The sequence below is a fragment of the Electrona antarctica genome (assembly GCF_951216825.1).
Source record: "Electrona antarctica genome assembly, chromosome: 8".
NCBI classification, from domain to species: domain Eukaryota; kingdom Metazoa; phylum Chordata; class Actinopteri; order Myctophiformes; family Myctophidae; genus Electrona; species Electrona antarctica.
In genome coordinates, this window is record NC_136789.1 from 51,806,423 (window position 1) to 51,823,273 (window position 16,851).

A 16,851-nucleotide genomic window follows, 5' to 3' on the forward strand; every position below is an offset into this window, starting at 1 on the left:
CTGTGAATATTGTGTGTCCGAGTGAGAGAGACACACACACACGCACACACACACACACACACACACGCACACACACGCACACAGCGTACAAAGGAAGGCAGACAGCGATGTGTCTTTGGCCACGGACCGTGTTTTGTCCGTGCTGCTGGGCAGGTTGTGTGGGCAGCAAGGATAGAGAGAGGTAGGTACACTACAGGGAGAGCGAGTGTTCCGCGCTCACAGCAGTTCTCGGAAAGCCGTGCCTAGAGAATTGTTCAAAAAATATGCTAGTGGTCCAGAGCTAAGAAAAGGAAAAACGCTTAGACCATACAAAAGACTAACACAGATCACACGTTATATTCAGCATTCCTCTCACTTGAAAAGAACACCATCTCTTCTCTTCCTTTCATCGTGTTTTTCTTTTCTTGCAGATCTAAAAATATCGAGGGTCCGTCCTGCAACGGAGACATGGCTTTCCAGGAAGTCCGAATACAGCAGTCTGTGGTGGAGTTTATCCTCAACCACACGGAGCAGATCTTCAACCATGCCACCATGACACCCAAACCCAGAGAAGGTAATACATATCAGATCTTCAACCATGCCACCATGACACCCAGACCCAAAGAAGGTAATACATATCAGATCTTCAACCATGCCACCATGACACCCAAACCCAAAGAAGGTAATACATATCAGATCTTCAACCATGCCACCATGACACCCAGACCCAAAGAAGGTAATACATATCAGATCTTCAACCATGCCACCATGACACCCAAACCCAAAGAAGGTAATACATATCAGATCTTCAACTATGCCACCATCACACCAACATATCATGTCCATCTTTGCCGATTCACCACATGGATTGCTTTGACAAAATGACATCCTTGCGCATACTGTTAATTAAAACATTGCTGTCGGGCAGAAACGTCTTATCTCCATTTCTTTATGGGGTTTTTTTTCGTAACTGAACTCCCTACTTGATCATAAAAGCATCAGGAATTGCAGATCTGCATGCTCGAAATGTGTCACAAAGCGCCGCGGTTTGAGCTTGTAGATCTGCTACTTTTGATGTTTTTGAATTTGAATCCTGAAAAGCAACAGTTTTGGACCTATGAGGTTTCCACCCCGACAGAGACCATGTACCGTACAGTTGGGTGCCACCGATATTGTCCCTTATCATTTGACCCATTTAGGCCTGACCTCAAAATTTAAAAAAAATCCTTCTAAATCCTCCAGTTTTCTGAAATAAATATTTTCACGATTTTTCAAAAATAGCAGACCTACAAGCTACAAGCTCATAGCGCGCCACCGAGTGGCGCGCTATGAGCTTGTAGATCTGTTATTTTTCAATAGCTAAATTATAACATAATGTTTAAAACACCAAAAGGGGTTCCCGCCCCAAAATGGGTTAACTGTCCTTTTGCGCAGATCACGCAAACCTCAGCAAAAAGAAAAGGACAATATCGATGGCCTCCAACTGTACCGTATGTATGCAAACATCGGGTGCCAAACACAACTTATCAGGAGTTTTATTTGTATTTTTAAACAACTGGTTGCCTCGTTCTCTCTGTAATGAATGTGTTTAAAACCCATTTAGACCTGAAGTTGATTCTACAAAAAGTCTTCTAAATACAGTTTTCTGAAAAACCCATGTTTCTATGTCAGTGGGTGCTCAACCTTTTCCATGTCAAGGACCCCCGGGAATTATCTGTATTTGGCCGCCGACCCCCATCTGAAAATATGTTGTTCCAGGGACCTCCCAGAAGCAAAGAAGCAAAGCAAAAACGTTCGCTCTGAAAGAATATATATTCAAAGATTTGTGCCACATTTTCACGATTAAAAAAAAAAGAATAGCAGATCTACAAGCTCTTAGCGCGGCACTGAGTGCCGCGCTACGAGCTTGTAGATCTGCTATTGTTAAATAGCTTTAAATAGCTTAAATAACATAACACCAAAAGGGGTTCCTGTCCAGAATGGGTTTTAAACAACTGGTTGCCTCGTTCTCTCTATATGAATGAATGAATGAATGAATGAATGAATGTGTTTAACACTGATGCTTCCACAGGACCGGGCGGTGTTGGTGTTGGTGGCGTGGCGTCGTGCGGGGAGAAGTACGCCACCCTGCCCATCACCACGGTGGGCCTGCAGTGTGGACCCATGAAGCTGATGAGCCTGGAGGAGGCCCAGGCGCGCTCCCTGAGCCCCAACCACCCGCTGCACCGGGAGCGCCAGAGAGAGAACAGTCTGCCCGACACCAGCAAGGCCATGCTCTACCACACTGTCATCGACATAGGAGACAGCAAGTAAGACATGCTCTACTACCACACTGTCATCGACATAGGAGACAGCAAGTAAGACATGCTCTATACCACACTGTCATCGACATAGGAGACAGCAAGTAAGACATGCTCTATACCACACTGTCATCGACATAGAGCGTCGCAGTCCCGCCCCCTTTCATGACGACGCCAGGGCCAGGAAATTAATCCCAATGCATTTTTCCCATAGACATTTCAAAAAGTATTTATTTAAAGACGGTTACGCCGCGGACAAAGCCAACTCGAGTTGTGACAACTCATGACAACAAACAAATGCTTATTTGTTAAATTACAAAGAAGAAAAACAACAACAAAAAGTGTTGTAACCTGCCGTTTTTTTCTTCTTTCTAATTATTTGTTCGGCCCAAAAAATTGTGTTTGTTGTCATGATTTGTCACGACAAGAGCTGGCTTTGTACGAGGCTTAAAAGGTCTTTAAATAAATACTTTTTGAAATGTCTATGAGGAAAAGGAACGGAGAATCATTTCCTGGACCCTGGTAGGAGACAGCAAGTAAGACGGCTGTAATGCAGATGTTTAACAAGAGCATAACGTAAAATGAAACCAAATGAACCCATTAGGGTCTCTCAAGAGTTAAAGATAAGGGTCCATTTGGTTACAAACTCCCCTTCATTTAGTTGGGGACCACCTGGAACACCCTCAAGGACCACCGGACAACTGTTTGAAAACCACAGCTTTAGTTATACATTTTCAGGACAGGTTCGTCTGTTCGGGAGAGGAAACTCATACCGGATATAAGAATAAAGAGCAGACAAAATTGGGACTTGAATACTATAAAATTGAAGCTTGACGAATCGGTTCTGTACATATGGATGAAATTGATGTCCCATCTGAAAATGTATCTTCTGTTTAGTGTTTACTAAAGAGCTGGAGAAATAGGGAGAACCATGTTACTGAACAAACAATATATATGATCTGAATATACAGCTTTAACTTAAAAAATCACACCCGTGTGAACTGAGTGGTGCAAGGTCTTATATAGTCTGATCAGCTATGTCAGTGACGTCACACACTAACCATAGCAACCATGCTCGTTTTGTTGGTACGAACACGTGTACACGGGTACAAAGCCAGTTGTTGGAGTGGTTTGCACCACTCAAAAAGGCATTGTTTTAACTAAAAAAGTATATCACTTACTTACACCGCTCTGTGAAAATAGCTGAACTACAAGCTGTGCACCAAATCTCTTCAGTGATAATTTGGGGACCCCCTAAAATAATTTGGCGACCCCCCGAGGGGTCGCGACCCACGGGTTGAGAACCCCTGCCATAGGTGACAGGCAAACGTTGATCGAAATAACTTATTCTTCTACATTCTCTAATTGTGTAGACTTCTTGTAAATGACGTTATGCCTATATCTGTAACAATAGAGGGTATGCACGTGACATCAAAAAGGCATTGTTTTAACTAAAAAAGTATATCACTTACTTACACCGTATTTTCTGTGAAAATGGCTTAACTACAAGCTGTGCACCAAATCTCTTCAGTGAAAACAGCAGATCTGCAACACGGTGTGTGAGCTTGTAGCTCTGTTTCTGCCAAATGTTGGCCTGTTACGACATGCTGCAGATCAGGGACGTTATAGGGTTAAACATATTCGGAATCTGTCTTCAGTGCAAAGGGCTTTAAGCAACTAGTCCACTATTCAACTAGTCCACTAGTAAATCCACTAGTTGACCTTCCTGGTACTAGTTGACTAGTTGATAAGGTTTTTTTTTTTTTAGGCCTCAAGATCAGCTAGAATGCTAGATTATTGTTACCAATGTACACAGTTTTTAAATGTACAAATATTATTTAAAAAAAAGAAACCCCCCCCCCTTTTTTTTTTTTTACACAATAGGTAGTTAAACAACTAGTCGACTAGTTGACTAGAAAACTAGGCAACTAATCAACTAGTAAAAATCACTCGAAGTGAAAGCCCTACTTCAGTGTAGAGTGACGCTTGTGACAAACACTGGTATCACCTTACACTAAATTTGCCAGTATTGTGTAAGAATAACTCACTATGGAATGGAAGTCATTTCAGAGAGATAAATAAAATACAAGATAAAATGTAGTAAATACACAGGCAGACACTGTGTGTATGTAAGTTATTATTATGGTCGTGCCTCTGGCATCCGTTGCATGTTGCATTCTTGATTTGCCCAGATCCAGTCAAAATAAATAATTCATGAATTCAGGTATTTGACCTATACCTCTAGATCTCAGGATAAGAATGATTTCACACGATGCAAGTGTGTACGTCTAAATGTTGTCCGCGCCTCCGTCTTCGTCAGTGGATTTCAACCTTTTTCATATATCAAGGTCCGTTATTTATTCTGCATTTGAGCCACGGACCACCATTTGACCCACCATCAGACCCATAACTGAAGAATATGTTGTTGTTGTGAGATACGATTTTGTTCCATGGTGTATTGATACGGTGCCATAGGTCAGGGGTTCTCAACGTTTTTGGCCGGGGACCCCCGGAAATGCTTTGGCAATGTCTCGGGACCCCCGCCCCGCCCCCTCCCGACCCCCAATATAAATTGACTGCTACAATAACCTTAAACCATTTTGGGCGGGAACCCCTTTTGGTGTTTTAAGCATTGTTATAATTTAGCTATTGAAAAATAGCAGATCTACAAGCTCATAGCGCGCCACCGAGTGGCGCGCTACGAGCTTGTAGGTCTGCTATTTTTGAAAAATCGTGAAAATAAAATTTAAAAACAAAACTTTTTTTTTTTTTTTTTTTGGAAAATAATTTGGGGACCCCCTAAAATAATTTGGCGACCCCCCGAGGGGTCGCGACCCACGGGTTGAGAACCCCTGCCATAGGTGACAGGCAAACGTTGATCGAAATAACTTATTCTTCTACATTCTCTAATTGTGTAGACTTCTTGTAAATGACGTTATGCCTATATGTGTAACAATAGAGGGTATGCGCGTGACATCATCGTACCTGGAAGTTATGCGGGAACGCCCACTGAGTGGCAAAAAACTACTTTCTGGTCTTGACAGCCCATTCATCCAAACAGAAAAGTCGTGTCTGATTGCATTAAACAATGTTAAACTCACCAACATTTCAGCTGTACGAAAAGCTTGAATTATCCTCTTTCTATCTGCAAAGTTTTTGTTTCATAAAAATCCACCATAGAAACGTTATGAGCTACTTTCTGTCAAGAAATGTCCTGCATTTGATTATTTTTCTAAGTGTCAGAGTTTGGAAGTGCTTGTTTTCAATAACACAACATTTTGCTGCCTCCTGCATTATGTGACATTTAGAAACAGGTGGTACGCAGGACGGTTGAGTGATTTCCAACGAGCGCTTCCAAACTCCAACACTCCATGCTGCTCAATGTGTTGCCACTCAGTCTAGATGAGGGGGGCGTGTCCTGATGGGAAAATCATGCCTGTGCATACTCTCTATAATGTAACTCTTAAGGGACTCTATTTGGTTACCAACTCTCCATCATTTAGCTGGGGGCCATCTGGACCCCCACTCAAGGTCGAGGACCACGTGGTTGAAAACCTCTGGTCTACGCAGGGGCGGCCTTAGGAATCTGGAGGCCCGTTTCAAGACCAAATATGAGGCCCCCCATATACCTATGACATCATTATTTTGTTGATACACCCGTATTGATACAAATAGTTTGACTGTTCAATATCACATTGTGATACATTGTGGGAGAGAGCAAGGCAGTGAGTGAGCGAGATAGAGAGGGCCAAGAGTGGCGGGGGGTTTGACTGACGCCTGACGTTCAGTTGAAACTTGGAGGCCCCCCTGAGGGTGGAGGCCCGTTTCAATTGAAACTGGTGAAACATATAGCTAAGGCCTCCTATGGGTCTACGTAAAGGGTGTTAATCTCTCTCTCTCTCTCTCTCTCTCTCTCTCTCTCTCTCTCTCTCTCTCTCTCTCTCTCTCTCTCTCTCTCTCTCTCTCTCTCTCTCTGATCTGTTGTTCTAGGAGAAAGTTTTCTGGTAAATCAAAGTGGAAGTCCATCTTCAACCTGGGCAAGTCTGTGGGGGAGTCTAAGGGCAAGCTGAGCCGGAACGGCAGCGTGTTCATACGAGGACTGAACGTCACAGGTAAACCTCCACGCAGTGGTGGTATCAATATTGCAGTGCAGAAATCAGTCAAAGGCCTCACTCAGACCTTTACTACATTGCTGTATGCTTGTTGGATGAATGTTGTGTAGTGTCATGGCCGCCCCAATGCATTTCCAATGGGAGTCACATGGTTTGACACAACATTTGTGTTGTATGAGGAGGAGGGGCGCAGTCGAAACACAGCCGAAAGCCATACAACAGCTTGTAGTCCAAAATGTGGACTACAAACCATGTGACTTCCATTGGAAATGCATTGGGGCGGCCATGACACTACACAACATTCATCCAACAAGCATACAGCAATGCAGTAAAGGTCTGAGTGAGGCCAAAGTCTACATAGTCAAAATGTACTTGAGTAAAAGTACAAAAGTAGTGCCATCAAAATATACACAAGTACCAAAACTACTAGTTATGCAGAATGTCCTTTCTAAAATGTGTAAGTCTTTTGAAAGTAGTAAAAAATAAATAAATAGGGCTTTGTTGTAATAATAATAACCTAAATCTACAAAGTACTATAGTAACTAACGTTTTCAAATAATCGTAGTGGAGTAAAAGTACAATATTTGGATCCGAGATGTAGCGGAGTAGAAGTAAAAAGTATTGGAAAATTGGACATACTCAACTTAAGTACAAAATACCATGGCATATCCAAGCAGGGCGGCATTGGCCACAAGAGGGCGACATTGACTGCCATCTGCAGACAGACTTTGCAAGCGTGTCTTCCACTTGTTTAGGTAATGTTACCTAGCTGGTGTTGTTTGTTGTTCAAATACCAAAACAAGAGGGGAATCTAGGAGCTAATTGAAGCCACATTCATTCTGTTTTGCACGAGCTGAGCAGGGCAGGGCAGGCCACACGTAAAATGGATGATTAAAACACCATGTAGTGGCTTAAAGAATGACATCATGCACATTCCCTTGCTCTCTAAAGCGTCTATGTTTTTGTTTTAGGAGAATGTAGGAGAATGTTAATTGTTTTAGGCTTAAACGATACCGGGGCAGCAGGTGAAGACTATTATCCAATACGTCAGATGTGTTTCCTACTTTCCTTTTAAGAAAACAACACAATACCATTAGAAATGTCTTAACTACAACGTATCAAGAGCATGCTTAGACTGGCGAATAGTGATCTCTTCTGATCCCTTGTTTTAAATGATGAATATCAACTGTTGCCCTCCATAAGGCGGTTTAGAGTCCCTAAATATAAGAAAAACAGACTAAATAACTCTTTTGTACATCAGTCTGTTCCTGCTTTTAAACTAACATCGTTAAACCAGAGGATATCTCTGATATCTCAGCTCCAAAACATTTTTTTTCAGGAAATGAAAAAAATGATTTTTTTAAGGAAATTAATAAAACCTTATAATTTGTAAACGATGCAATTAAAGATCATTAAAGTTGGTGTTGTGACTTTAGATATTGTCAATTACTTGCATGAGAAGGAGAGAGGTGGTGGATTTAGCTGTTTTCGCAGTCGCCTTCAGCAAATGCCTTCAGCACTTCTAAATAAGAAAGCTGCGGAGAACTGTTGCTTTGTGTTCACTCTTTAATGTTTTCTGTTAGTAATCTAATCCCCCCTGGCTCTGATGTTGTATTGTTAATAACTTTGTTGTTTGTGTTTGTTTGTTTGTTTGTCTTGTTTTGTATTGTAATGTATATTGTCATGACTGTTATAAAGATTTGTTTAAAAAAAAAAAGCCATCAGCACTGCACTTCCGCCTTCATTGGGATACATGTCGCTCCAATGAACTGCAACGGCCAGTGAGGCATCTATTTTTTATAATATCTATGGTTTTGAGGGTCCAATGGAGTTAAGAGGTTTTGTCCAAAGCGTTTTTACTACTTTCCATTGGTTCAATATTTTCGAAACAACACACAGACTTAAAGGGTGTTCAAGCACTGATTTATGGAATAAAATCAAAAACCTAAAAAATGGAGTTATGAGGTTTCCTCCGGACTATTATAAGAATTATTATGTTCTTGTTCCTTTCTATTTCTTGTGTCTATCATGTCTTGTCTGTATCTTGAACGGTGACGTCATGGACGCAAAACAAATGTCAGTGCAAGCTGACAATAAAGTTGTATCGTATCGTATCAATTCTCTCAGAAACAACATTTCACCTTTACATCTATATCATCTTTTCAAATGAACTCGCCAACGGCTCCGCTCAGGAGTGGATTAGCGAACAGGCGCAGGCATGCCGGGGGCCTCACTCACTCAGCCCAGGGGCCCAAGATGAAGACAGGGGCGGGGGCCCCTAAGCCAGTGCCTTTGCAGAAACTGTCGCAGTTATTACATTTGCATTTTCTTGTCAAAGAACGTAGTCAGTCATGTCAATAACAGAGCCCCAAAGCTCCTTCTGAAACCTTGAAGGAATGAGTCTCAAACATATTCATGTCAAGAGAGCCTCCGAATGAATATGGATTTGGCTGCAGACCCCCCCCCCCCCCCCCCATCTGAAAATATGTGAAAAATGTGTTCCCGTTTTCAAGATATTTTCAATTAACCGACCTATATAGAGTGAAAGTGGTTAAACCGATATCGAGGCTATATCAACTAATTTAGCAGGGGACCCCTTGGAACCCCCTCAAGGACTCCTGCAGGACTCCTGCAGGGGGTCCCCGGACACCACTTTGTGAACCTGATTCATACGTCATCATGCGACAGGACCTCCCCACATGCACGATGCCTGTGAACACGCTGAAACAGTATTTCTATTCTATCCTAACATAAATAGCCTAAGACATGATTTAATATGCAGTTATTTCTGTGTGTGTGTGTGTGTGTGTGTCTTGTGCTGTTTGGTGTAGTTATTGTGCTGTTGGCTGCCTGCAGCAGTGTGGGGGGCCTTTTCGGGTCCCTGCCCACTATACCCAGGGGCCCAGTCAAGTGTCATTATCCTCCTATATGAGCTCCACCACCTCCGTATAACTTCATTCACAACTATTATGAACACACATGGCACTGTGGGATGATTGACAGGCCTGTGAGGAAGCACGCTGCATTGGATTCAAACTCATTCAAATGTCCCTTTTTTTTCCCCCCTCACAGAAAAGGCAGCTCTTCGACCGTCCCGAAGTATGGAGTCGCTGTGCTCTCTACCAACAGGTACGACTGAAAATGAAATGTGTTGAAATAGGAACAGTGCATGGGCTCTGTTCCAACACCAAAACAATCTAAAGTTTTAAAATAATCTCCACAAAGTATTGCATTCTCTGTCGCATTTGAGGATGGAAACGTAGCAGTCTGGGTTGTGCAGTTAGCTACCTTGTTTTTTAATGTGAGTAACTGTTGAACTATAGTGGCAACATATCTCTGCTCTGCTGTCATCGTGAACAGCTCCCACAGTCGATCTTTTAGCACAGAATCGAACTGGTTGATTTTGTCAATGAATTGTGTAATATCACAAAGCCCAGTACGCCATAGGTACAAACACAAGCCAACTTCTTGTTGATTTTACTATTTGAATAGCCAGTCAGAGTCTTTCTTCCTAATACAAATAGCTTAATCCTCATGAAGTACACATGTTATGCCATACGGGGGTTTGTTGTGTCGGCCTATAACGGAAGAATCTGCTTTGTTGCATTTGTTTATGTCAAAACTTTAGAATTTAGAGTGACTTTGAGTTTGAGACCCGTTTCACCATGCAATGTAAGACAAAGTAATGACACTATGTTGGACTTGTCAATTTTATCATGACAAGGTAACTAAACACCTTGTCATTGTACTTAGTGATCCAATCGAAGTGATTTCAAGGGAAAAGGCCCACTCTATACTCAGACAGTCTTATAAAGTTGCAGGCGTGTGCTGGGTGCAGATTCAAAGAGAACATATAGAAAATGAATACAATCCGCACTCTCAGTCGAGTAAGAGTCTTTGTTTAATAATGATAGTGCTCCGCAGCAGCAGTCATACCAGACAGACAAGCGCGTTTCGGCGCGCAGGCCTTCGTCAGTGTCAAAATTCCAATCGAAGTGATCCAATCGATCGGCCACCGATCGAAACTGATCTTTTATATAATTTAAGTGGTATAAAAGTCAATCAGACTCATAGTATACTATCGTTTTGCATCTCTGTGACAGGCCTAAACATTCTCCCCTTCCTCACCCACACACACATGGAACAGTTTTGACGTGGATTTTGACATATAATCATTTTGGAAATATTAAACTTTTCCCCTTACGCACAAGATCGGTATCGGACGATCGTGAGAAAAACAGTCCCAAAAAACCTGATAGGAGCACCTCTAGTACTTTTTGTTACATTATGTTATACTTTAACTATTGAAAAATAGCAGATCTACAAGCTCATAGCATGGCACCGAGTGCCGCGCTACGAGCTTGTAGGTCTGCTATTTTTGAAAAATCGTGAAAATGTGGTCGAAATCTTTGAATATATATTCTTTCAGAGCGAACATTTTTAACTCAAATCTTTGCTTCTGGGGAGGGTCCCTGGAACAACATATTTTCATATGGGGGTCGGCGGCCAATTACATATATTTTTGGGAGTCCTTGACATGAAATTGTTTGAGAACGACTGACATAGAAACACATGTATTTCAGAAAACTGTCAGGAAGACATTTTTTAAATTTCGACGTTAGGCCTAAATGGGTTAATCTCTCGTTAATCTGCCTTTTTCCAGACGACGACAGAACCGGAACGGGGAGTGCTTCCAGCGGCGCCAACGGCGGTCTGGTGCCGGACAAGAAGTCCAGGACGCTGGGCTCCGACTCGCTGTACGACCTGAGCGAGCAGGAGCACGACGAGTGGGCCGAGTTCAAAGGGAGGGGCGCGGCGGGGGAGGGGGGGGCGACAGGTGGCTGCAGCCCCCGCGCCAGTCAGAGGGGTGGTGGTGGTGGTGGGGGTCCCGCTGCCTTGTCGTCGTCTCTGCCATCCCAGAAAGCACTCCCGGAACAGCTGAAGGTCTTCAAGGGAGACGACCTCCGCGGCTACAAGCCCACCTCCCCTAAGAGCCGCAGAATGCTGTACTCTGGGTCCTCCTCACACCAGCCCAGGTTAATATAGTTTGGCTTTTTTTTTCCCATTATTAGCGTGTGTGTGTGAGCGTGCGTGCGTGCGTGCGTGCGTGCGCGTGTGCGCGTGTGCGTGTGTGTGTATCTGTGTGTGTGTGTGTGTGTGTGTGTGTGTGTGAGTGCATGTTCCAGGGTATTTTCTTGTTTGTTTGTTTATTTTTGTATTACCAAGGGCCATATCTTGACTTGCCTTCCTTACTTGACTTAACTTGCCTTGACTTGCCTTATCTTTATCCCTATATACTTCTTACACCTTTTTTTAAATATTTCAAATAGCCGATCTACAAGCTCACAGCGTGTCAATGTAGATCGGCTAGTTGAACAATTTCAAAAAAGTTTACGGTTTAGGGTTAAGGCGGCTAAGATAGGGCCCTAAAACCAAGAACATGTTCTCTATAAGTTTTAGTTATTTGTGTACACACACACACACACACACAATACAGTTTCAGTATAGTAACAAATAAATAAAGAAATCAATTCTAGTTTTCAACTATTTTGTTATGTTTTTTTTACGACACAGCTCCTCCAGGCCTTCGTTCCCGGGGAGGATCTTCCCTCTGGAGTCGCCCCCGAGGCACCAGCGGAAGGCCGTCAACATCTCCGAGCCGTTCGCCGTGTCCGTGCCGCTGCGCGTGTCCGCCGTCATCAGCTCTAACAGCACCCCCTGCAGGGGGCCGGGGAAGGACAGCAAGCCCACAGCGGCGGCGGCGGCGCCCGTCACGGCCGCGCTGAAGCCCGCCAGGGAAGCCGCGGCCGCTCTCTCGGAGCGTGACGACGGCGGTGGCGGCGGCGGCGCAGTGCCACCGGGGAGAGAGAACCAAGGGTCGTCCGAGGAAAAGAGCACGAGAGGCAGGCAGGAGGGTATGGCGTGTTCTTTTTTACTATAGTTGGAAAAACACTTAGGGCTGTTTGGCCACTCGGAATAGCCAAATGGCATTGATCACGCCTCCAGGTCTTAAGTTAAGTAATAAGACCTGGTACTTAAGACACGCATATTACTGCCCTTAGTCTTGTTTGTCCTGTTCAGTGGCCTTGTGGTCAGAGCGTCCGCCCTGATGTTGGGAGGTCGGGGTTCGATCATACCAAAAGAAAACTGCAGCATAGGGTTGGATTGGGGGTTAAGTTAAGTCCCTGCGACATACTGTACTAGCGTCATGTCCAGGGAAAAGAGGTGTACTTGTACATTATGTCCACTTTGTCCAGGGGATTCACTTGTACATTGTACACAGCTGTCTCATGCTATATAGAAACAGGAGATTTGCTCCTATGCGCCACATGGCTCACCATTTGTTTGTTGTGTTGCATTCATGGCGGTGAAATTTGCAGTTCTGCAAAGTGCAAAAAATAACACCCGGTTCGTGTCTCTCTCGCTTAGATTGGAGTGGAGACATGCAGGAGGCTCCGAGAGGGCGGACGGACACTGCTGAACTGGAACCGTCTTCCATTTCAAGTCCAAGAGAAGACACAGCGCCATCTCCTGGGAAACCGCTGCATAACCAGCCCATGGAAACACAACTGGTAATCCCCTCACCAGCACATTACTTGTTTTTTTTAGAATGACTGTAGAATAGATAATAACATTGGTTTATTATTTTTTTCCATCAAATAATTCATAATAAATATATGTACTCTATTTTGTCCTCCCAGGAAAAGGGATCGTCCCATAGCGGGAATGAATTATGGTCTGATGATCTCCACCAAGAGCTGAAAATCACTGAGCCTGAACTTGACATACTGGAAGAGACATTCAAGCCTGTGTTCTGTTCCTCGACCACCTGGGAGGACGTCCGCCTGAAGCCAAACGTCCACCCTAAGAGACGGTGCAGCTCTCCGACCCTCTCTCTGTTTTACAGAGAGCAGGCTTCTGGCGCCACTACTGCTGATCTCTTCCCGTCCGCTGGAGCGCACCCTGCCAGAAAACAGCACTCGGAGTCCGATATCCTATTTTCATTTGACAAAGAGTTTGATTTCCCGCTTGATGAAAACGCAAAGAAACCTCAGCCTTGTCCTCTTGATTCAAATGATAAGAAAGCGGACCAGCCGCATCGCATTTCTCCAAATATCCCACCTCAGAAAATGGACAGCGCTGTCGATACCACACACTGGAAAGATGTCCCTGCTGCGCGCACAGGTTTAGAACTTCCCTCAGAAAGTCACGTCGTGGAAGCTCTGCCGACGGGAAACGCTAGCGCAGATACAGAGCCGTCAACCGCCGCCACGATCCCGGAGGAACCAGGGAAATGTGAAGTTCCTCAGACTGACAAAAAGTCCCCAACGAAAGACGCGACTCCCGAGATCGTGAAAGGAGTTCAGAGGCTATCGCTGCGTTTGAAGGACAGGCCCAGGACCTTATTGCTACCCAACCTCGACGATGAAGACGTGCAGGGGAGTGTGGGGAACTTGGAAGAGTTGGACTTGGTGGAGTCCTGGGAGGATCTGAGCTCCACCAAACAGTGGGTCACCAGTCCCCTCCACGAACCTACAATAAGTGAATTGTTTGCTAATGTGCTCGCGGCGGAAGGTCTGAGCTCAAAGGAGGGAAGCGCCTCGCTCCCCTCATCGAAATCCAACAAAGAACCTTACAAACCATGTCCCGCTAAGGGTACAGAACTGGTGTCGGGAAGCAATTCGCTCGCTTCTGGTGGCAAACCTGAGATTAAAGGGATCCCTTCGCAGCCCTTACCCACCAGACTCGGAGCGACCGCCAGTAACACCACACAGACGCACGCGGCCAAGGTGAAACCTACGCCGGCGTCATCATCGCAGAGATTTCACAGACAGGCGTCTCACGAGGCGGCGGCGTCTCCCTCCGAGAGAAGACCAGAGAACTGCCCGACGGCCAAACACAGGCCGACATCCCTCAACTTGGACTTGGGCCACCGATGCATCCGAGACATCTCCAACCAACAAAGCCACAATCCCTCCAACCTCACCTCCTGCCAGCGAGGCTCGCTGACCCCGTCCGGGACCGGCACCAGCGGCGGCCTTCCCCCGGAGCTGGAGCTGTTCCTGGGCGACCGGCAGGCACCGCTGCGCCGGAACTCTGCGCCGCCGGTCAGCGTGGCGTCGGTGCGGACGGCGTACATGATAAAGACGTGCCAGGCCAAGGCCGTGCCCGTCATACCCCCCAAGGTGCAGTACAGTCAGATACCTCACTCCAGACACGAGAAGGATGCAGTCGACGCGGGGACGAAGGGACAGGAGAAGGACCGCCCGAAAGTAAGCGCCGCCGCGGAGAAGAAGAAACCCAACAACGTTGCGCCGACGCCACCTCGGACCGCCGTGGACCTGAAGGAGGAGCTGGAGAACAAAGAGCCCGCCAAACACCACCAACGGCAGGCGAGCAGCGCGGAGAAGACGGCGGAGGCTGCCGCGAAGACGGCGTCGTCGTCTCCCGCTCCGGAGCTCCCGGTGATGAGGAGGAAGAACAACAACAACAACACCCCGAAGGTCGACGTGTTCGTCGACTGCCCCGCCAGAGCGAACAGAGCCAACCTCCTGCAGAGGCCGTCCTTCAGGAACAGGCAGAGGCCTCAGAGTCTCATCCTGCTCAGTCCGCCGTTCCCCATCATGGACTACCCGTCGTCGGTCGGGGGGGACGACCACCACCACGGCAAGATGCCCCTCTCGCCCATCAAGAGCCTGCCCGACCCGTCGGCCCTGCACCATGGCGTCTTCTCCAGGGAGATGGCGGAGAACCTCAGGGCGCCGGAGGGCACATTGGCTCTCCAGAACAAAATGACCATTCCGAAAAGCGGACAGAGGCTCGAAACGTCGACGAGCTGCTTCTACCAGCCACAGAGGAGATCCATGATATTTGACAGCAGGAGCCACAGGCAGATCGAGTGAACAGGAGCAGGAGATCCATGCCAGCGCTGACGATGGGAATGTGCAAGTGTAAATACATGTATAGTGGAAGCGGTTGATTGAAAGAACAGCGTGGATGATGTGTTGGCATGTTTTACGAATCCAAAAATGAATTTCTATGTTAAATCGCTTTTAAAAAAAAAACATATTAATGAAGACATCAAAGATCCAAGACGGGACTTGATGGCAAAGAGAGACACATTGAAGTCCGTCTTTTTCTGGAACGTTGTGAATTCCTTCGTGGAGTTCGCATTTTTGCTAAAGCTGTAAACTTTTATTTATTCTTTTAATAACTGACATGTTATATGACGTGAACTTGACTCTTACCATACAATGTATGCATTGGCACTGTGATATACAAGTGGCGCGCGCTCTCCACTATTTAAAATGAAAGGAAATTGTGCTATATTTTATTGTACTTGTTTCAGTCGTGGAACTGATGGTATTCTACAAGAGATTCTAATTAACATTTATCGTTGTTTTCATTTATTCTTTTTTTTTTTAATGTTTTACTGCAAGTCGTGTCACGACACATTGTGAGCTCTGCCTGCGTAGAGATTTGGTTTAGACATCACATATAGTCTCACGTCGTAGCCACAGACATTCAGAGACCTCCACCTATACGGATAATATGTCTGGGAAATGTAAGTGAATGGGCTCAAACTGGGTGGAAACAACATGACATGGCATCTCAGAACCATTGCAAAGACCTTCATACTGGGTCAGCATCAGGATTGTTTTTCAAAGTATCAGAGGCATAGGTTTGTCAGCAGCCATCTTCACCGCTGTTAAATGGTAAACGGTGCATTCATATAGTGCCTTTATTCTAGCCGCACGTGGCCAAGACACACACACACACACACACACACGCACACACACATTCATAATCCGATAGCGGAGGAAACCATGCAAGGCACCAACCTGCTCATCGGGAGCAATTAGGGGTTCAGAGTCTTGCTCAAGGACACTTACTTCGACACTAACTCTGGGGGAGCCCGGGTTCGAACTAGGAACCAGTGATCCCCCAGACTAGTTTTGAGGGGGAAAAGGAGCGGACCAAGTGTACATCCCTGGGGGACTCCAGTCAATGAAGTATTATATAAATTGAAGTGGTTAATGAATCCATTGACAGTAAATGGGAGAATGACACCCTGCCTCCAATGTGATTTGCTGTTGACTTAAATACTTTGTGTATTTTGGTATAGCACTGTTGTGGTTTAATTAAATATCAAGGTGCATTCCCAAAAGTCAACGAGGTTCAAGCCAGCGTGGCAATAATTTCCTGGTTTTGTCTCAGGACAACTACGGATTGGCTGATCTCCATTTTATTTTATTTCTTTGCCTTTGTATTGTAGTCTAAGAAGTCATGTAAATACAGGTATTTCAGTACTGCTGTTACAACCACGGAGTTATGAGAGAGAAGACAACAATAGTATGATATACTGTAGCCCAGTATGCAGTCAAACATGATGAAGATAAAGAAAAAAGGGATCATTTAAAGTAAACATTGTTTAGAAAACAGAGACATTGGTCATTGTT

The 16,851-nt window shown here is 45.1% G+C and overlaps 1 protein-coding gene across 3 annotated transcripts in view; it reads left to right on the forward strand.

The window, feature by feature from the left end:
- The window catches only part of arhgap31 (Rho GTPase activating protein 31), a 57,154-nt gene extending 40,381 nt beyond the window's left edge, over positions 1–16,773 (forward strand). For all 3 annotated transcript variants that reach the window (XM_079507141.1, XM_079507142.1, XM_079507143.1), the window contains 8 exons: positions 411–553; positions 2,051–2,288; positions 6,270–6,391; positions 9,464–9,520; positions 11,055–11,427; positions 11,966–12,306; positions 12,821–12,963; positions 13,093–16,773. In XM_079507141.1, the coding sequence (XP_079363267.1) occupies positions 411–553; positions 2,051–2,288; positions 6,270–6,391; positions 9,464–9,520; positions 11,055–11,427; positions 11,966–12,306; positions 12,821–12,963; positions 13,093–15,294 (3,619 nt within the window). In that variant the 3' untranslated portion in view covers positions 15,295–16,773. The remainder of the gene's footprint in view (positions 1–410; positions 554–2,050; positions 2,289–6,269; positions 6,392–9,463; positions 9,521–11,054; positions 11,428–11,965; positions 12,307–12,820; positions 12,964–13,092) is intronic.
- Positions 16,774–16,851: the final 78 nt, after the last annotated feature.